This window comes from Anguilla anguilla, chromosome 9, assembly GCF_013347855.1.
Source record: "Anguilla anguilla isolate fAngAng1 chromosome 9, fAngAng1.pri, whole genome shotgun sequence".
Classification (NCBI taxonomy): Eukaryota; Metazoa; Chordata; class Actinopteri; order Anguilliformes; family Anguillidae; genus Anguilla; species Anguilla anguilla.
Genome location: NC_049209.1, coordinates 30,925,291 through 30,944,640, shown reverse-complemented (window position 1 = coordinate 30,944,640; position 19,350 = coordinate 30,925,291). Strand labels below are relative to the sequence as shown.

At 44.0% G+C, this 19,350-nt stretch overlaps 2 protein-coding genes across 13 annotated transcripts in view; both read left to right on the top strand.

The window, feature by feature from the left end:
• LOC118235746 (EH domain-binding protein 1-like protein 1) overlaps positions 1–5,107 on the top strand; it is a 44,379-nt gene extending 39,272 nt beyond the window's left edge. For 11 of the 12 annotated variants that reach the window (XM_035433493.1, XM_035433499.1, XM_035433491.1 and 8 more), the window contains 5 exons: positions 286–406; positions 646–745; positions 1,400–1,473; positions 2,719–2,833; positions 3,138–5,107. In XM_035433493.1, coding sequence (XP_035289384.1) covers positions 286–406; positions 646–745; positions 1,400–1,473; positions 2,719–2,833; positions 3,138–3,225 — 498 coding nt within the window. In that variant the 3' untranslated portion in view covers positions 3,226–5,107. The remainder of the gene's footprint in view (positions 1–285; positions 407–645; positions 746–1,399; positions 1,474–2,718; positions 2,834–3,137) is intronic. The other variant, XM_035433490.1, reaches the window with a different exon arrangement.
• A 4,588-nt stretch (positions 5,108–9,695) lies between these two features.
• LOC118235749 (ras-related protein Rab-1B) lies at positions 9,696–18,260 on the top strand. Its single transcript, XM_035433503.1, has 6 exons — positions 9,696–10,002; positions 14,255–14,327; positions 14,438–14,533; positions 17,270–17,365; positions 17,455–17,586; positions 17,931–18,260. Exons 1-6 carry the CDS (start codon positions 9,989–9,991, stop codon positions 18,123–18,125), a joined length of 606 nt encoding a protein of 201 aa, XP_035289394.1. The 5' UTR covers positions 9,696–9,988; the 3' UTR covers positions 18,126–18,260.
• The last annotated feature ends 1,090 nt before the right edge of the window (positions 18,261–19,350 follow it).

The window sequence follows — 19,350 nt, the reverse complement described above, 5'->3', positions numbered from 1 at the left end:
TGCGTGGCTATGTCTGCGTGTTTGTGTGTGTGTGTCTGCGTTTCTGTGTGTGTGCGTGTGTGTCCGTGTCTTTCTGTTTATATGTACTCCTGTGCTCATCTGTATGTTTCTTTGGCTGTGTCTGTATGAATTTGTCTCTGTGCGACTCCACACATCTGTCTGCATGGCTACTCATCTTTGTGTCTGTCCTGCGTGCCGTGATTTACCCGTGTGTGTGACTTATCCGTTTGTCCGTGTTTGTCTCTGTGTCTCTCTCCGTGTCTGTTGGTGGGTCTGTGAGCCCAGCGCCTCCAGGACACCAGTCAGTACGTGCTGAGCGAGATTAAGGCCCTGGAGAGCGAACAGAAGCACATCGACAGCAGGGCGGCCATAGTGGAGAGGAAGCTCAGATACCTGATGGAGACAGGTGAGCAAACTGACTGTCACCTGATGGAGATGCTTTGTTGGTACATAATAAGTGAGAGAACAGGTAAGAAAGGAGGAAAAAACTGAAAATGAATAACAGGAAACAGCATTGTGAACAATGAGGAGGAGTATGGTATGCAGTTTGGGAAACTGTATGGTGAACAGTATGGTGAAGAGCATGGTGAGCAGTGTGGGGAGCAGTATGATGAACAGTGTGTTTTGTGGGATCTGCTTTCCCAGGTAGTGACCGGGATGAGGAGGAAAGGCTGATCCAGGAGTGGTTCATTCTGGTCAACAAGAAGAATGCCCTGATCAGGCGGCAGGATCACCTGGAGCTGCTGTGAGTCCCACGCCCCTCTCTGCTGGTCTGTGAGAGCCCTGCTTGTCTCTGCCTTTCATCTTTGAGAGAGCTGCTCATCTGTGAGAATGCTGCTCATCTGTGAGAGAGTAGCTCATCTGTGAGAGACATGCTCATCTGTGAGAGCCCTGCTCGTCTCTGCCTTTCATCTTTGAGAGAGCTGCTCATCTGTGAGAATGCTGCTCATCTGTGAGAGAGATGCTCATCTGTGAGAGCCCTGCTCGTCTCTGCCTTTCATCTGTGAGAGTGCTGCTCAACTGTGAAAGAGCTGTTCAACTGTGAGAGAGCTGCTCTTCTGTGAGAAAGTTGCTCCTCCCTTCCTGTTCCTTTGTCTGTTTGCTCCTCTTCTTAAAAGCAAGAAAATGTTTTAATCTGTCTTCCTCACGCAACACTGGCTGTAAGGTTGAAATGAGGTAAAGTGTGCCACTTTAGAGTTGGGACCTCTCAGGCTGTTTGGTTACTGTTGTATCTTGTGCTTTAGCCCCATCTGCGTTATAAATAATTACTTTCATGCGCTATGCTTGTGCATTTTTATGCCCTGTTTGTGTCATTGAAGTAATTTTTATTTTAGTAATATTATAGGTCTCTGAGCTTTGACCCTGTGGGTGATGGCAGTGTCTCAACTCGTCTTTGCAGGCAAGAGGAACAGGACCTGGAGAGGAGGTTTGAGCTGTTGACCAGGGAACTGAGAGCCATGATGGCTACTGAGGGTAAGCCCCCGGCCGAAATGGGGTTAATGCCTTGAAGAACTTCACAGCTGGGGCCTGTTAAATAAGATGTGTGAGAAGAAAGATAAGGAGGCTTGGCGGGATTCAAAACCTTTTTTCATTTGGAAACATTTCTTTCTATTCGCGTTCCAGCATTTTTTGAAAAAGACTCGCAAATCAAGTTCTGTACACCAGGGTTCATACAGGAATGAATACTTAACTGTTACTTGTAATTAAACATCAAACATGTACTTTAGGAAAGTTTACATTACGCAACATTACATTATATATAATGTAAACTTAGAATATATGAGTATGTTATACTATCAGTTTTAGCTGTTTTTGGAGTGCAGCTTATATCTGTGATTCTTTGAAGTGTCTTTCGTGAACAGCGTGATACAACACTGTCCAAGAGCATGATATTGTGCAAGCCTCATTCCTTTTTATTTTTGTGTGTGGCACAAAAAAACTGCTACCATTGGCTATTAATGGTGGGTGGAAGAAGTTGCTCAATTGCGTTGCTCACACATCTGCTGCAATAACATCACTTTATCATGTGTTGGAAAGGTGTTCTCCAGAGAGATCTGGCTGCTACTATGTCTTCAGTAGTGCACAGTTGCTGTTGCAAAATTAAATACTGCTTGCAGCACATCAGAAGTAAGCATTCGGATTAGTAGCTGAGGACCTGGGCGCAAGCGGGAGGTTGTAGGTTTGAGGGCTAATTGGGGAGTGTAACTAACCGAATTGCTTGCGTAGATATACCCTACAAATGTGGCATGTCCGTTTCATTGTTGAGCACTGGTGGATATGGTGGGAGTCACAATTGGAGGTTACCTCTGGCACTTTAGTGACTGTGCTATAATCAGCAACTGTGCTGGCAAATCAGAAACTGAGACTAGCTCATAAGAATAGCCCAACAATTCGTCAGATGCTCTTCGCTGAAAAGCAAACCGCATTAAGGACCATCTTGGATGATGTTTGTTGGGCTATTATCGGTGCCTGTGTTGGAGCATTCCTGAAAACACCCCGGGCTGCCCTCAAGCAAACCATATTGCACAATGTTAAAAATGACATATGGTCTACAATGAGTACTTTTTGCTGGGAGTTCAGACGTATAAATGGATACGTTTTCCAATGTAAGAATGTAAATGTGTTTTTAGGCTACATACATTACCATATGTAATTGTAGTGCACACGTATGATGTTCAGTCAGTGACTCTTGTACATCCTGCTTCTCTCCCTGGTCAGAGTGGCAGAAGACCCAAGCACAACAGCACAGGGAACAGCTGCTGCTGCAGGAGCTGGTGTCGCTGGTCAACCAGAGGGATGAACTGGTCCGTGACATGGATGCCAAAGAGAGAGGGTGAGAATACTGCCGTCTTATCTCAGGCCAGCTCTGTTAGGACTGTCTTGTCAAACCTCTTTCAAAGAAGGTTAAGTGTTCAAATTACTGTTCCAAAGTAAATTATTGTTGTTGAGCATCTCATGATCAGTGTGTCTGTGTTCAGTGTCTGTGCTCATCTCTGTACTCAGTGTGTCTGTACTCACCTCTGTACTCAGTGTGTCTGTATTCATGTCTGTACTCAGTATGTTTGTACTCATCTCTGTACTTAGTGTGTCTGTATTCATGTCTGTACTCAGTGTGCCTCTCTTAATCTCTGTTGCAGGGCGCTGGAGGAGGATGAGAGACTGGAAAGGGGGTTGGAGATGAGGCGCAGGAAGCTCAGCCACAAGGAGAAATGTGTGCTGCAGTGAGATCCCTCCCCCCTGAAAAATTGCCATAAACTCCTCCTCCCATAAACCTCTACTGTAGTAAACCCCTCCCCTCCCCCTTTAGAAACCCATACGTGGCCCTTCCCCCTAGTCGGTGCCAACACCCAAGGCTTGTTTGTGTGTCTAAGTTGTCCTGGGCCTGATTGGCTGGACTGGGTCAGAAACAGCCTGCTGTGGGTCAAAGGCAGCCGACATGGGTCAAAAAGACCCGTGAACCAAACTAAGCCTGGTTCATGTTCTTGTTGCTAGGCAACTTTTCGCTGTTCCCTGTGGATCTGATATTGTTGTGTGTGCATTTTGGAGTTGTGTTTAAGGTCTTTATTAGGGAGGCAGGTTTGCTTTTTGTTACAGAAGCCTTGTATTACGCGACCGAGCGGGAATGTGATGTCGCGTAGTGTTGCCGTTTGCTCAGGAACCTCACTCACCTGGCTCTGTAAAGCATGTATCCCTACGGAACGTGGCTCTCTCTTTTGAGTGATATCAAACGTATGTGTCTAGCCTGGGCCCAACTCCCTGGGTCTCAGTGTCTCTGACTGATCAGCTGTCTGTTCACTGGCCAGAAAACTGTGAGAAGACTACATCTGCTCCGCTGCGGTCTGAATTTTGAAATGGGGCTAACAGAGGAGCTTGCTGAAAGCAGTGGTTTGGGGGTGGCATTGGACAAGACTTGGCACTTTTTCTGCACTAATAAAAAAAGGGACAAGATGAAGGAGAAATTACACTGCTACATCCGAAAGTTTCCATACTTTTTTATTTTGTTTTATTTGTGGAATGAACATCTAGTTGGATGTCATATGCTTTGAATTTCAGAAATCCCCCTAACCCCCACACTCTCTCCCTCTAACTCCCACACCCTTTCCCTAACCTCCACAGTTCACATCCTTTCAGAAAGACTGCTGCTTTTCAGAAACATCTTGCATATTAAGGGAGAGAAAATCATCCAAACTTCATATCTGTTTGGGCTTCAGACTAGCCGCCAAATAATTCCAAATTTAAAACCACCTCCCTTCACTACGTTACCGATACAGGCCAGACGGGGGACAGCCAGCATTGTTTCCCTTAGTAGGTCCTGCTCTTTGAGTATGAATACTTGGAGCACACCATTGAGGACAGAGTCCAAGTCAAGTGCATTTATACTGTTACCCTTGAGGAGAGGTGGAGGCCAGGGAGGAGCCACAGTGTTTGCGCACAAGCGCTGCAGGTGTTTTGACTGAAAAAAAGCACTGCTGAAGAAATGAAAGTTTAATTACTGAGCCTCGCAAGGCACTGAGAATCTGTGTGTGTGTGAAGCTGAGACTATCGCACAGACCGCGTAACTTATCGTACAGACTGTCACAGAGAACCTGGGTGACTCTGTCCAAAGCATTAAGTGGGGGTACCCCAAATGTCACATGACTTGTCTTCAGGAAGCCATCGGACTGTTCCCTAAAGAGACAAATATCTGCACCTCAAGGATGTGATGAGGGAGGGTGCAGGGTGAAGAGTAAAGAGAGTGTGCATTTGAAAATAAAGAATTTATATGCAAGGTTTAATAAAAAGGGTGCGGATAGTGGGTGTGTGTGTGTGGGGGGGGGGGGTTAAAATGTTTGAAAAATGTGTTTGTTTTACGAGTGATTCCATGATCCTCTCTCTCTCTTTCACTCACTCTTTCGCATGGAGCTTAGTCATGGAACTGTATTCTGTGGTACGTATTTACTGTTTCCCGTGGGAGGGAAGACTGCAAATATGTATGTCATTAATTTCAGTTGGTATTATTATCATTTTTTTGTTTTGGAAAATCACCAAATGCACCCTAAACTTCTCTATTTGCACTATTTGTAATATTTGTGCATGGAGAATAAAGCCATTTTGGATGCTTGCCGAGCATGCGTATCTCTGATTGTCTAATTTTCAGTGTAGTTTTCTCATCTGCCCAGTTCTGGCTTGTGTACTTTCGTAAGAAGTCCCTGGATTTGGGAACCCAGGCAGACAGGTTTGGAACTTAGTCAGAGCTACAGAAAGGATTCACTGCAGATACAGAAGCCTATGTAATTTGTAGAGATGTGTGTGTGTGTGTGTGTGCGTGTTTGTGTGTGCTGACACACATAGAGACACAAGTTTTTGACATTTTTTTCCTTGGTGTTTGCCTCAAACAAAGTTGCCATTCATTAGCACCAGTAAGATAAATTATCCTTGAGGACCCTAGAATAATTAATCAACTTATTGAGCTTAATCAAACAAGATAGTTGTCCTATATTTCACTCAATATTAAATGACATTGCATTACACTTACTCAATTGGCAGACACTTTTGCCCGAAGTAATCGCAGTTATGGTAGACAATAACAAGAGCAAATAACGGCGATGACTACTAAAGACTTAATGAAAATCTGAGTATATAAATATAGCCCTCTAAATGGGTTTTATATAAAAATCTTACCCAGACCAAACTTCTTGAGCCCAGTTTAAACAACATTAGGATGACAGGATTGACATGGAGGGTTTGAGCACCAGGCTTAGAGTCCGTCTCAGTAAAGAGATGTGTTCTTGCAGACTTTCACTGAATCACACCATTCATCTACTTATTCAGCTGATTGAATCCGCACCATTTCTTTCAAGGTTTGACTGCATTAATGATTTGTGGAGAGCAGCAGCCATTACTGGATTGTCGGCAGCCACCAGGACATTGAGACAATAGGAAGACACGGAATGTCTTGAAAACAACTGAACATACCATGCAAAGAAAGTGCATTATGAAAGCTAATTTAAATGTGGTAGACTGTTCAATCACAGCCTTTATTGGCCAGTGGGTGCAATACAATGTACACCACATTGAGTTGATTTTTGGGATTATGTTTTCAGAGCTGTTGAGCTATTGTTGGTCTGCTCTTTTTGTCCTTTAATGGCCGAACAAAAATGAAAATAACAGGACACAGAGAGGCTGGAAACTCACATGGCTTTGGGCGAGGAGGATAAATGAAGAAGTGAAAGTAATGTTGACCAATAAAGGGTGGACGCACTCTGCTCCTCCTCATCCTCGGGTTTGCTGACATGACAACTTCTCTCTAGGGTTTTCAACATACTTGTTCCTGGTTATGATTATACACTTTGTTGTACGTCGCTCTGGATAAGAGCGTCTGCCAAATGCCTGTAATGTAATGTAACTATACATTGCTATTCATAACAGTAACCATGCGTATGTGAAAAGGGTGCTCAGCAAATCCAGTGTCCAACTGTCGAACCTAGTCCCCAAACACATAATTAAATCCCCAGAGAGAAACATTACTCTGAAAAAATAAAAATATGTGAGGGTTATGACCACTGTCTGGTGCAGAAATTTTTGTTTTCTTTACTGAAAATGGGGAAACATCACATATACTGCAGCATTGACACTTGCTCACAGGTCCTTACATTAAAGCCTCACATTATGCGGCTGCTGGGTAACACAAAATTGGCTCTTGGAGGGTTTCAGTCGGCCGGAACTACAGCACCTCAGTGCTCACTAGCACCCCCTATTGCTCAATCAGGTTTCTGCAAGTCGGCCTGTTGAGCTGCAATCCCTTTCTCTGACCCATGTCTGTATGAGCCTGACTAGCTAACTGGTTTGGTAAGAAGTGGAGGCCATGTCCTTCATGTGCTTTGGAGGATAGCAGATGCTTAATATATGCCATATCTCACAAATCCAAAGCTGAGATTGCGCACGCACGCACGCACACACGCACACACGCACACTACAGGCTAATGGCATTAGGCTACCTGTGGTTTTTAAAAGACTTAAGGTGCCCTTCCACCTCCCACCCACCTGTCCACATCCCTCTTTGCAGAATGACTGGATAGACTTCCAATAATTTGTTTAATTGTAATTAAAGCCAAGGAAGGCTATTTCGAGGAAAGTTGTGTCTAAGACACAACTTTAGTAAAACTTATCTTTTGTGTTATTGTAGGTAGAAAATGTACTTTGGTTTGTTATTTAATAATTACTCATAAATTAACAGAATTCTTCCCTGCCTAAAGTTTTATTTATTTTTAAAAAATCACAGGTGGCCTAATACTTCGGCCTGTACCACACACACACACACACACACACACACACACACACACACACACACACACATAAATAGGACGCACACATTTATCTACACACATACAGAACATACATGTACACAAAAACATACACACAACACGCACACACAAACACACTCACACACACACACTTGGAATTATGCATTCCAAATTGGGAGCAAAAAGGCCAAAAAAACTATTTCACATTATGAGATATCAGAACTCTAACTATGAAACCAAGGAAGAAAACAACTGTGATGTCACCAGGTTGCCTGTACTTGTCAGGACGTCTCAGAGACAGGACCTGAAATGACCTGAGAGGCTGTAATCTGGAGCCATCTCCCCAAATTCCACATGTAGAAGCTTCATTCAGTCAACAGAGGCCCTTTAATTGGTGAGCCAAACACTTTCTGGACTCTTCCAACTGCCGTCACAACATAATCACAGGAATTTGGCTGACTGCTCTTCTGGACTTCCTTTGTGATCACATGGTCTTCTTCGCACTTTCAGTTCAAGTTTCCACAGCAGTAGAGAGCAGTTCAAACTCCTCTTTCAGAACTCCAGTGCCATCTGATGTTCAGTTCAAACGATTCTGTGATTTATTTTCTAATCATGAACATATTTCAACCAAAGTGCCCTACTGCAGTTAATGATGTCAACTAATTAATTTAGGTCTTTATGACATTTTATTGACATTATTACAAACAAAGGCATAATTAATTTATGCCATAAAGCAAATATGCCGTCTTACTTAACCAGGTATATTTCATTGTATACAAACAACGTTCCTCTCGATTTACCGGGAAAGTTGCTGTCAAAATGAAAAACCCTGCGCCATTTTGCCGCAGTTAATAAGTGTTGCCCACAGAGGTCACTGTATAACTTGCATAGGATTTTCTCCAAACCCCAAATGCTTGAGATTATATGTGAGGCCTTTTTCAGTGACAGTGTATATATTTGAGCGTCACCATTTTCATCTATAAAGAGTTTTTTAAGCATATGAGGATGCTTGTGTCAAGACAAACAAATTCCATATTCACCACTCCCTATGAATGAAGTCATTGTGATAAACTGTGGGGACATTGGGAGGGTGGAAAAAGGAAGATAAACAAACACTGGGGCCCACTGAGCAGCACAGAAAACCAACATGAGCGGTATAAAACACTCGCAATAAACCCAAAAGTGGTAATGCTGTCCCTTTTAACAACAACAACAATAATAATAATAATAATAATAATAATAATAATAATAATAAACAATAATAAACATAAAATCTTTATAATCAAAGGAAAAGGCTTATCTCAGCTAATCCGGTGTAGCCTCACCTGGGTGATGGACAGTAGCTATTTTTGCACAAGAACTCTCATCACACATCAGCTTTGATCTAGAGGGAGTGAGTCTAGGCAGGTGGCCAGATAGCTCCCTTCGCTTTACGATATGTGCCACTGGATTTCAAATTACCACAGTGACAGTACATTGATTAATCATTGCATCCAAAATACAGTGTTTGCTTCACGGCACCAGGGCATTGGTTTTGGCTCAGTCCAGAGGGAAAGACCCACAACTTACTGGCCCACAAACACCACTTTCAGCAGCAACACATATATGCATGCACACACGTGTACTCACACACAGACACACACACACAGACACACACATGTATCACATGGATGGATCACGTGTGTCTGTTGCTATTGGAAATGCCGTAGTGCATTATGCATAATTGGAAGATCATACTATGCAAATTTAACAGATGACAATTAAACAATTTTACACTCCATGAAAATAAGATAACCATACGTAGCAATTACTATACGTCAGGGAAGTCAAACGTCAGTCCTGGAGGACTGCGTTGTGGTTACCTTTCAATCAGCAGCCAGTTAAGGCCTGAAGGTGTATGGTCTCTGTAGCCAATCGATAACCTAAATTAATCACTTGTGCTGACACACAATGAAAACCAGCAGACACTGTGGCGCAACAGGACTGGAGTTTGACACGCTGCTATATGTGTATAATACTAACATTGTGAATTCAGTAAATCAGGGTACACAGCCAGGGCTGATCTGTTTCAGGATTTTGTGCTAAATTCTGCTCTTATTTATTTAATTAGCGTAATCATATCTTAATCTTACATAAACACTTACAGTCACAGACTATATGTAATCTAAAGATTTTACTATGTTCAAGTCCAGGAGTGAACCAGTGTAGTTTATAGAGCTGTCAGAAAATAAAAACTAAAGTAATTGGATGGAACAAAAACAGGCATGCGGACCAGCCCTCCAGGAGCGGAATTGCGCACCACCTACAGTACATAATCAGGTAATGTTCTTTTCTTCAAAACTACGCCTCCCAAAACGCCTGTGAAACCGGCTCAACCACGTGCCCTGGCTCTAACGCCACGTCACTAAACGTCACTACCGCACCTGCGCAGCCATCTTGTATTTTGGGCGAAAAAAGAAAGGAGAAAGAAAATAATATCCGAATGACAAACCTGACAGAAGAAAGGAAATAGGGCAGGACCTACCGAACGAAAACAAAACAAAGGTTAAACAGAACAAGAGAAGAGCGAGCAGAAGCACGGACATTCGACAATCCGCTTTGAGCCCAGTTCTCAAGTCATCTTTTGGTTCACAGCGGAGACCGAAAGGAAAAGAGGAGGAAGAACCGCCGTCAGAAAAACAGATCCCTACCGTGTCAAACACACCATGAATCCCGAATAGTGAGTAGCCTCGCCTGATAGTCAGCGAGCTAGATCCATTGTACTCCTCGTCGATAACTGCTTTCCTATGCCAGTTGGCTCATTAGCTGATTAGCTATTGTTTGCTAGCGTGCCACTGGTGTCACCACCAGGGTCTGTTTAACTAAATAGCTAGCTAGCTAATGTTAGCTGTTCTGGCTAGGGTGGGCTGCTGACACAACAGAAGCAGCTAACATTAGCTGGCGGACTCGCCAAGCAACATTTCTCTGGCACAAACATACAATTTCCCATAGCTTGCATTTATCCTTAACAATACAGTCTATTGGTAGCGAGCATAATGCTAGCTAAGAGCTATTATGGCACAAAACGGGAAACGAGCAAGCTCGCTAGCTAGCCAGCCTTGCCGGTATAGCGTCGTTTCCTGTTGGCAATTAATTAATGCTAGTCTAACGTGACCGAGGTTACCAGACGGACAGCGGAGGACCTGATGGTTTGAGACCTGTTTTGTCAGCCGGTACTTAGAAAACTGACGAGATGTGTGTGATGCTTGCTGATGTCATCTCACTTCGTGCTAATTTTCATTATGAAGTACAGTTTGATAGCTGGACCTATCTCATTCCTAATCTAAGATACAAGGTATCCATATTAATTATTACTAGAATATACCCTAGCAAAATAAAGCTTGCTGGATAGAACACTTACGAAAAAATTGTTTAAAATCATTAATCTTACGTAGCCTGTTCCTTTGATTGTAGTTCTGAAAAAATGACTCGATTACGAATCATCAATATTTTGTGTGCTGCCTCACACAAATGAGCAAATAGTGTATTGATTGTTATAGATACCTGGCAACGTTAGTTTTCCATGGCAACGATAGTAGCTACGTATTAAATTACTGGGATGCTAGCAGTTAGCCGACTTGGCTTAAATGAACCACAGACGAGTCAGTATTGACACTCACTGATGGACAGTTTTATTATGGGACACTTAACATATAATTATATTTTTATAATGTCCGAAGTATAATCTGACTCTCACTCTCAGTGAGCAATGCACTAGTCGTGGATTATTTATGTTATACACTTGTACAAAAGAAAATGAGGCTGTTAGACTCGTGTATATGTAAATCCATGGTACATCATAATTACAGCGATCACACTAAGTTCGAAGGTGAAGAATAAAGGTTCACAGAATGCAACCAGACAGACAATACAGTCAGCTATCTTTTTTGCAGTTAAATTGAGATCCTATAGAACTATTGTCTGTAACCTGCTGTGGATTAATGTTACGTCACCAAGTAACTACCTGTTGTCATAGGTAAGACCACTTAAAGTAGGTTTTAAATTTGGGTTCAATGGGCCATGCTTTGATTTCACACAGACAGTAGACAGACTGCTGTGGTTTATGAAATGTATGACCCCAGGCCCAGACCCCTACAGCCTCACCCACAGCTTATTGCTCTTTGGAGTGTCTTCTGCCACACAGCTGAATTTTTTGAAACTGTTATATTGACGGAAATCTGGCCTTGTGGGCTGAAGCTCGCTGGGTGGGCCTCTTGGGTACCACGCTGCTGGAGTAAGCAAGGCAGATAAAAGTGTAGTTCTACTGTAAAATCTTTCATGCTGTACCTTATTTAAATTTTGTGTTTCACCTCTTTGGGTTGCCTTCTTTGCGATAGTATTTGTATAATCAATGAAAAACGAATACAGCTCGCCACAAGCTTCTCTGCTACATGCTGCATTTGATCGCATAGATGGGCCTCAATGCTCACAAATTTCAGACAATTGAAATGGAGATTTTTCTACCTCCTCTGAGTGTCACTTTGTGACTTTGTGCACATGCAGAGAATATTAAGAATATTGGGGATTTTCTGTTTGTGCATTCAGACTTTTATCTAACAAATGTGCTTATTAGCATGTACATGGCCGGTATTATTTCATGCATAGTTACTGTTTACAAAAGCAAATGAATAGACTGCAGTTTGGCTGTGCACAGTTTGCCACAACTGCACAGGCAGGATAGTGAGAGCTTGGAAACATGTTTCTTTAGTTTTGCTATATGCTATACCTGGCCAAAAGCACATGGACACCTGTTCTAATTAGTGGGTTTGGCTACTTCAGCCACACCTATTGCTAACAGGTGCACATAATCAAGCATACAGCCATGCAATCTCCATAGACAAACATTGGCAGTAGAATGGGTTCTACTGAAGAGCTTAGTGACTTTCAACGTGGCACTGGGATGCCGCATTCCCAAAGTCAGTTTGTTAAATTTTTGGCCTGCTACAGCTGTCCCGGTTAAGTATAAGTGCTGTTATTGTGAAGTGAAAACGTGTAGGAGCACCAACAACTCAACTGCGAAGTGGTAGGCCACACAAGCTCACAGAACGGGACCACCGAGTCCTGAAGCGCATAGCACTTAAAAACCATCTGTCCTCGGTTGCAACACTCAGTACCGAGATCTAGACTGCCTCAGGAAGCAACGTCAGCACAAGATCTGTTCGTTGGGAGCTTCATGAAATGGGTTTTCATGGCCAAGCAGCCACACACAAGCCTAAGATCACCATGCGCAATGCCATGTGTCCACTGGAGTGGTGTAGAGCACACTGCCATTGGACTCTGGAGCAGTGGAAATGCGTTCTCTGGAGTGATGAATCACGCTTCACTATATGGCAGTCTGACGGACGAATCTGGGTTTGGCGAATGCCAGGAGAATGCTACCTGCTTGAATATATAGTGACAACTGGGGCTGTTTTGCTAGGCCCATTAGTTCTAGTGAAGGGAAATCATAACGCTACAGCATATAATGGCATTCTTAAAAATTGTGTGCTACCCACTTTTTGGGAACAGTTTGGGGAAGGTCCTTTCCTGTTTCAGCATGACAATGCCCCCATGGACAAAGCGAGGTCCATAAAGAACTGGTTTGCCGAGTTTGGTGTGGAAGAACTTAACTGGCCTGCGCAGAGCCCTGACCTCAACCCCATTGAACACCTTTGTGATGAATTTTGAACGCCGACTGCAAGCCAGGCCTTATTGCCCAACATCAGTGCCTGACCTCACCAATGGTCTTGTGGCCGAATGAAAGCGAGTTCCCATAGCCATGTTCCAAAATCTAGTGGACAGCCTTCCCGGAAGAGTGGAGGCTGTTATAACAGCTAAGGGGAGGACCAACTCTATATCAGTGCCCATGGTTTTGGAATGAGATGTTCAGCAAGCACATATGAGTGTGATGTTTGGGTGTCCACATACATTTGGCATGTAGTGTATGTCTTATTTAAAAATGAAATGGCTGCAAAAAAGTTAATTGTGAAATTCATCTTGAACACTGTAGAGGGTAGCTTTCATCATAGGATGATGCAACACAAATGGTATCTCTCTCAAAATCTCAATAGACTAAAGTAACACACGCCCAAAAAAGGTGCTGATTAACGGTCCATGAATCAAAGTGGAAAAATGAAAATCGCACAATTCGCTCGCTCCATGCAAATAAAGTTTTTTTGAATAGGAAAATCACCTACATTTTTTGGCAGTATGCCTTCATCAGAAGGTACTATCGGTGGTTTTCAAATAAAAAAAACTTTAATCGCACGGAGAGAAGTGTGTGATTTTCATTTTTCACCTCTCTAAATCTCTCCATTCATGCCACCATTTCTTGCAACCAGAGGGCAGTGCTTGAGAGTTTGCAGGAAAGATGGATGGGAGAGAGTTGCGCTTTTAGAATGCACTTGTGTATTTATGCAGGAAAGCTAGGCATATGTGCACTGTCAAGCCTAGTATTCCTAGTGGGTGAGAACTCAAAATAAGATTTTTCTGTTTGTTTTTGATTTATACATCAATTCATAGCACCGTCCAAAAAATTACAGCCTTTAACAAGAACATGCAGGCTAAAATATACTGGCATATTCAGTAAAACGGTATAAAAACACAATAAAAGCAAATGGTCATATAAAGACTATACATTTAATCTTCTAGGCTGGGTAAACTGTTCCAGAGCCTGGAAGCCATAATCTGAAAAGCATGATATGGCAAATATTGAGCGATTTTATTTTATGTTTTTAGTGGAATGTTAACATAATATACAAACATGTCTTCATCAAATGTCTGTATTTGCAGTTTGTGTTTATTCCACATTCTTCATTCAGGACAGCGTCTGTACATGGGAATATCTTTAATTATTTTAAGAATTCCGGAATATTCCAACCAATAATAGAATATTTTAATATTGGTTCACTCATTTACGCTCTCTCATCTCTCACGTTTTCTCTTGTTCTTAGTGACTACCTGTTCAAGCTCCTTCTGATTGGTGATTCTGGTGTTGGCAAATCCTGCCTCCTCTTACGATTTGCTGTAAGTACTGTCTGTTATTGTGCAATGTGACCATAAATAAGCTGTGTGTGCAGACTATACCTGTAATGATGAGTGCATGGGCGTATTTATGGGTACACGTGTGCTTTCAGGATGACACTTACACAGAGAGTTACATCAGTACCATTGGGGTGGACTTTAAGATCCGCACCATTGAGCTGGATGGGAAGACCATCAAACTGCAGATTGTAAGTATATTGCTGCCTGAGTTACTTCCTCTCTAATGCCTCTTTATACAGCTGTGAAATCAGCTATGTTTGGTGTGTCAGGCCTTTGGCTAGCGTCGTAATTGCTAAAGTACAACCTCCTTTGATTTCATGATTTGGAGAACTTGTATGCATAGACTTGGTTCTCCATTTATTGTGGTTTTCCAGTATTGAGAAATGGAGTTCCTGGAGATTGACTGTCCTATAGGTTTTCATTTAAATCCTAATTTGGCACAAGTGATTCTACTAATTGGCAGCTGAATGAGATCTCTAGCTGTTGAATGAGATGTGCTTTATTAGGGTTGGAGTGAAAACCTACAGGTCGGTAGATCTCCAGGAACAGGGTTGGGCAGCCCTGTAGAAATGTTTGCATGCAATTTAAGAATTACCTACACCTGTAGCTGGCCACTGCAAAAATAGTATCTATGTTTTGCTCTGAAAAACCTAAGGTGTGAGTTGAAATGTCTAAAAGAATTCATGCGTATTTTGTCAAATTCCGAGAAACTGAAAGCTATTTACAGTGCTTAACACTAGCGAAGGATGGTACGTTCAGGGTTGTAAAAGACACAGCCTTATTGAGGGAACACTGAAAGAGGAGCAGTGGTTGAAAATCAAGCTGAACATCTTCTGTTCTGTTAATGAATAAACACAAGAGTTAATAGGGCAAACAATGTCTTAATATGTTTTATTGTATACGAGTAGGTTCTCTTGTTTTTATTTCCTTATGTTGCTCCCTTGGAAACACATAGATTTTCATTGGACCCCAACGTGATTGAAAAGGAGGCGTATTTTAAAGGTTACATTTAGATGTGGTCTCATCTCACCACACAGGCCACCAAAGTCACTTCTTGCTATGCTGGTGTATGCCGGATGAGGCTGGGGTATGCTGGTGTATGCTGGTTTATGCCAGTTTAGGCTGGGTTAGGCCTGTTAAGGTCGATGTATGTGACCGTATATACACCATGTCCTGCTGCTTTAGGCTTTAGGGCTGCAGCGGTCCGTGGCCATGGAGCGAGGGACAGGGCTGGAGGGATTCCGTTAACTCTGGGTGGGTACACAGGGCTGGAGGCATCTGTGAACTAGGGAGGGTGAGGGAGGGACAGGAGCCCCAAGAGAAAAAGAAACAAAGAAGATGAGATTAGGCACTGTAAAGATTGTCAACACACTATGTGAATGTACTGCAGCCCAAACTCGATTTCAGTTTATGCTCTAACCCTGCAGGGCTAACTCGGATCATACACTCATGTACTAGGCTGAATTCCCAAGTGTGTCAGCTCCGTTAAGGCCAGCTTGACTCTTGACGTTAAACCAAGTGTGTCAACTCTGTAACGGTCTGCTTGACACCTCGGATGTGTGTAAACAGCGCATTAACAAGTCCTCCTTAGATTTGATAAGCGAGCATCTGGTCCTGCTGGTTTGAGTGGCAGTACTGGAAGTATGCCCTGGCCAGCTAAGCTGTCCAGACAATTACATCTACCTTCATAAACTCCATTATTTATACTTGACCATTTAACAGGATTTACTGTGGGATTATTGGAATGGCTAACTATAGGATTGGCTAAAGAGATAAGTTTGAAGTCTACACTTAAAGACAGAGAGTGTCTAAAGCCTGCACAAGCATTGAGAAGTTGTACCATCAGACAGGAGCTCTATAAGAGAAGGCTCTACCACCCATTGTAATTTTAGGCATACATGGAATTTTCAGCTTCTGGAGAACAAAGTAATCTTAGAGGAGAGTAAGGAATAAGTAACTCTTAAAATATTCTGGAGCCAAATCGTTTAAGATATATAACATATATAGGTGAACAGCAGAATCATAAAGACAGTTCTAAACTTGATAAGCTGCCAGTGAAGAGATTTGAGCCCTTGGCTGATATGTTTCTTTTTCGTACTTCTAGTAAGAACCCTAGCAGGTGCATTCTGTACAAGTTGGAGACGTTTCAGGTCCCAGTTGGTGCTACCGGACAATAAAACATAACAGTAATAAAGCCGGGAGGATACAAATGTGTGAACCAGTTAGTTTTATGCTGGTTAAATAAACAGTAAGGTACACAGCAGTGTTCCAGGAAGTAAGTTTGACCGCCCTGGAGCAGCCAATGGGTTCATGTCCTGAAACACTGATGTGCTTACGCTTGCTTATGCTTGTATCGTAGCTCAGTGTTTTAGAGAGAGTTTGTTTTTGAAGAGTTTTTGACACTATTTCAGTTTTATTCTGTTTTTTTTAGTGGCCCAGTTTTCTGTTTGATTAACAGTTTTTTTTAGATACTTAGAACAGGGCTGGGCAGCCCTGTTCCCGCAGATCCATCTACTGTTCAATGAGGTGTGCTTAATTAGTGTTGAAATGGAAAACCTACAGGTCGGTAGATCTCCAGGAACAGGGTTGGGCAGCCCTGACTTTGAAGGTTCTGGCAACACGGTGTGCTTTGCAATAACTGGTATAGAGGCATTTGGGGGTTTGCACTTTGAAATCAGAAAATACACGTAGTATGTATATAAAATGAATTTGTGAACATGTGTAGTCTCTGGGAACACAACGGCACTTGTACACTCTGCTTTGGAATACCAGCCCCGGTTGGCACTGGCACAGTGTGGATTAAGTCCCAGGCTGTGGGGCTCCATGCACGGGAATGCAAATGGTTCATTAACCGGATGAGACGCACAGCAGCCCCTGAAATGTATTGTTGTGTGTGATGGCCACTGTCATTGCTCTCTGTGCAGTGGGACACGGCGGGGCAGGAGAGGTTCCGCACCATCACCTCCAGCTACTACAGAGGAGCTCACGGCATCATCGTCGTGTATGATGTCACAGACCAGGTGAGAGCACACACATATTCCAGGCCCTGAGAGTTTTGAAATAGGACAGCCATCTCTCCGGCTCACATTTTGTTTTGCTCTCTCTCAAGGAGTCCTACAACAACGTGAAGCAGTGGCTGCAGGAGATCGACCGCTATGCCAGCGAGAACGTCAACAAGCTGCTGGTGGGGAACAAGTGTGACCTCACCACCAAGAAAGTGGTGGACTACACGACGGCCAAGGTGAGCATGCAAGAGCAGACACCCAGCATCCGGTACCCTTTAAAGCGGCCAGTGGACCTCCTGTGGAATTTCTGTCAAAATCTTGCCAAATATTGGGAGGGCTGTTCCTGTGTTAGAGGGGTTCCCTGCTGAATGGGAGCCCCTTATGGGGGGAAGGGGCGGGGTTCAGTGTTCTAGAACTCCATTGTATTCAATTACGAGTTGTAATTGCTACTTCAGCATTAGAATGTTCGGTTAAGAAGATTCTGATAACATATCAGACTTTAAAGAGTTAAAATGGGGGGGGGGGGGGTGTTGGCGAAGGGCATCCGCCCTGAACGCGTCTCTCGTTGATCCCCCGGCAGGAGTTCGCCGACTCCCTGGCCATCCCCTTCCTGGAGACCAGCGCCAAGAACGCCACCAACGTGGAGCAGGCCTTCATGACCATGGCGGCCGAGATCAAGAAGCGCATGGGCCCCGGGGCCACGGCCAGCGGGGACAAGCCCAACCTGAAGATCGAGAGCACCCCAGTCCGGCAGGCCGGGGGCGGCTGCTGCTAGACAGGACTGCCCGGCCCCGGCTCCCCCCGGCTCTCTGCACCCGGCACCCTTCTCCCGGTCGAGCCGGGCCGGGGTTGAGCCGGGGGGAGGGGCTTCGTTAGGGGAGGGGCTGAAGAGCGGGGGGGGAGGGGTTGGGGAGGGCAGGGCAGGGCAGGGCGGGGTATATAAGGACTGGGGGACTGACATTTCATTTGGAGCGTAGCCCCGGGTAGATTATGAGAGAAGGAATTCCTGGGGTGGGATAAGCCCCCCCCCCACTCTGCCCCTTTTTACAGAGAGCCAAGGAAGAGTAAACCAATCTGGGAGGAGGAATTGGAATAATTGGGTATAGGCACTGTATGATTTGAGATCATAGCTTTAGATTCTAGTATTCCCTTCACACAAATACACACACACACACACACACACAGACACATGTTAACAAACCCATACACAAAAGCAAAACATGTAGAGAGAGACGCACACACATGCACCTGTGGACACACTGATACAGACACACGGACGCACACGCACACCAGAGCTGGAGGACTGTGATGTACGGAAGGCATTTCCTGTATTTTATGGAAGCAGTGATGGGCCCTTACTTGCCCTTTAGGCAGGGTGTCAGACTCCAGTCCTGGAGGGCTGCAGTGCCTGCAGGTGTCAGTGGTTTCTTTTTCAATCGGCAGCCAATTAAGGACTTGAGAACAGGGTGTGTGAACTCTCTAACCAATCAATGACTTGCATTAATCACTCGTGCTGAAACTGGCGGACGCTGCGGCCCCCCAGGACTGTAGTTTGACACCCCTGCCTTAAGGCCTGCGGTTGTTCTCTTCGGTTGCAGACTGAATGTGTAAGACTGAGGTTTTGGAATGGTTACCTGAATAACGAGAGCGGATGCTTGAAGGGTAAAGTGAGCAGACAGAAACTGGCCAATGGGAGTGGGGACATTGAGGGTGTGAGCGCGTGAGTCGTTCCAGGCTTTAGCCTGAGTGTCGAACGCGCTTCTACTAAAGCCTTGAATTGCTCAAACTGTTTTGACCAGGGGAGTGGCTTAGCTTTAGTTTAGGGGTGGGAGGCCTCATAGTCCTGTACACTCCTGAGGAACTGGGATGAGGAGGGTGGAGCCAGTTTGGATGCAGGCGAGAGGCACGTGTTGGATTGTGGGGGGAAGGGGGGAAGGGGGCGAGAGCAGGATTTGGAGCTACCCCATTCACGTAGTGTCCAGGCAACCTTGTCCTTAATG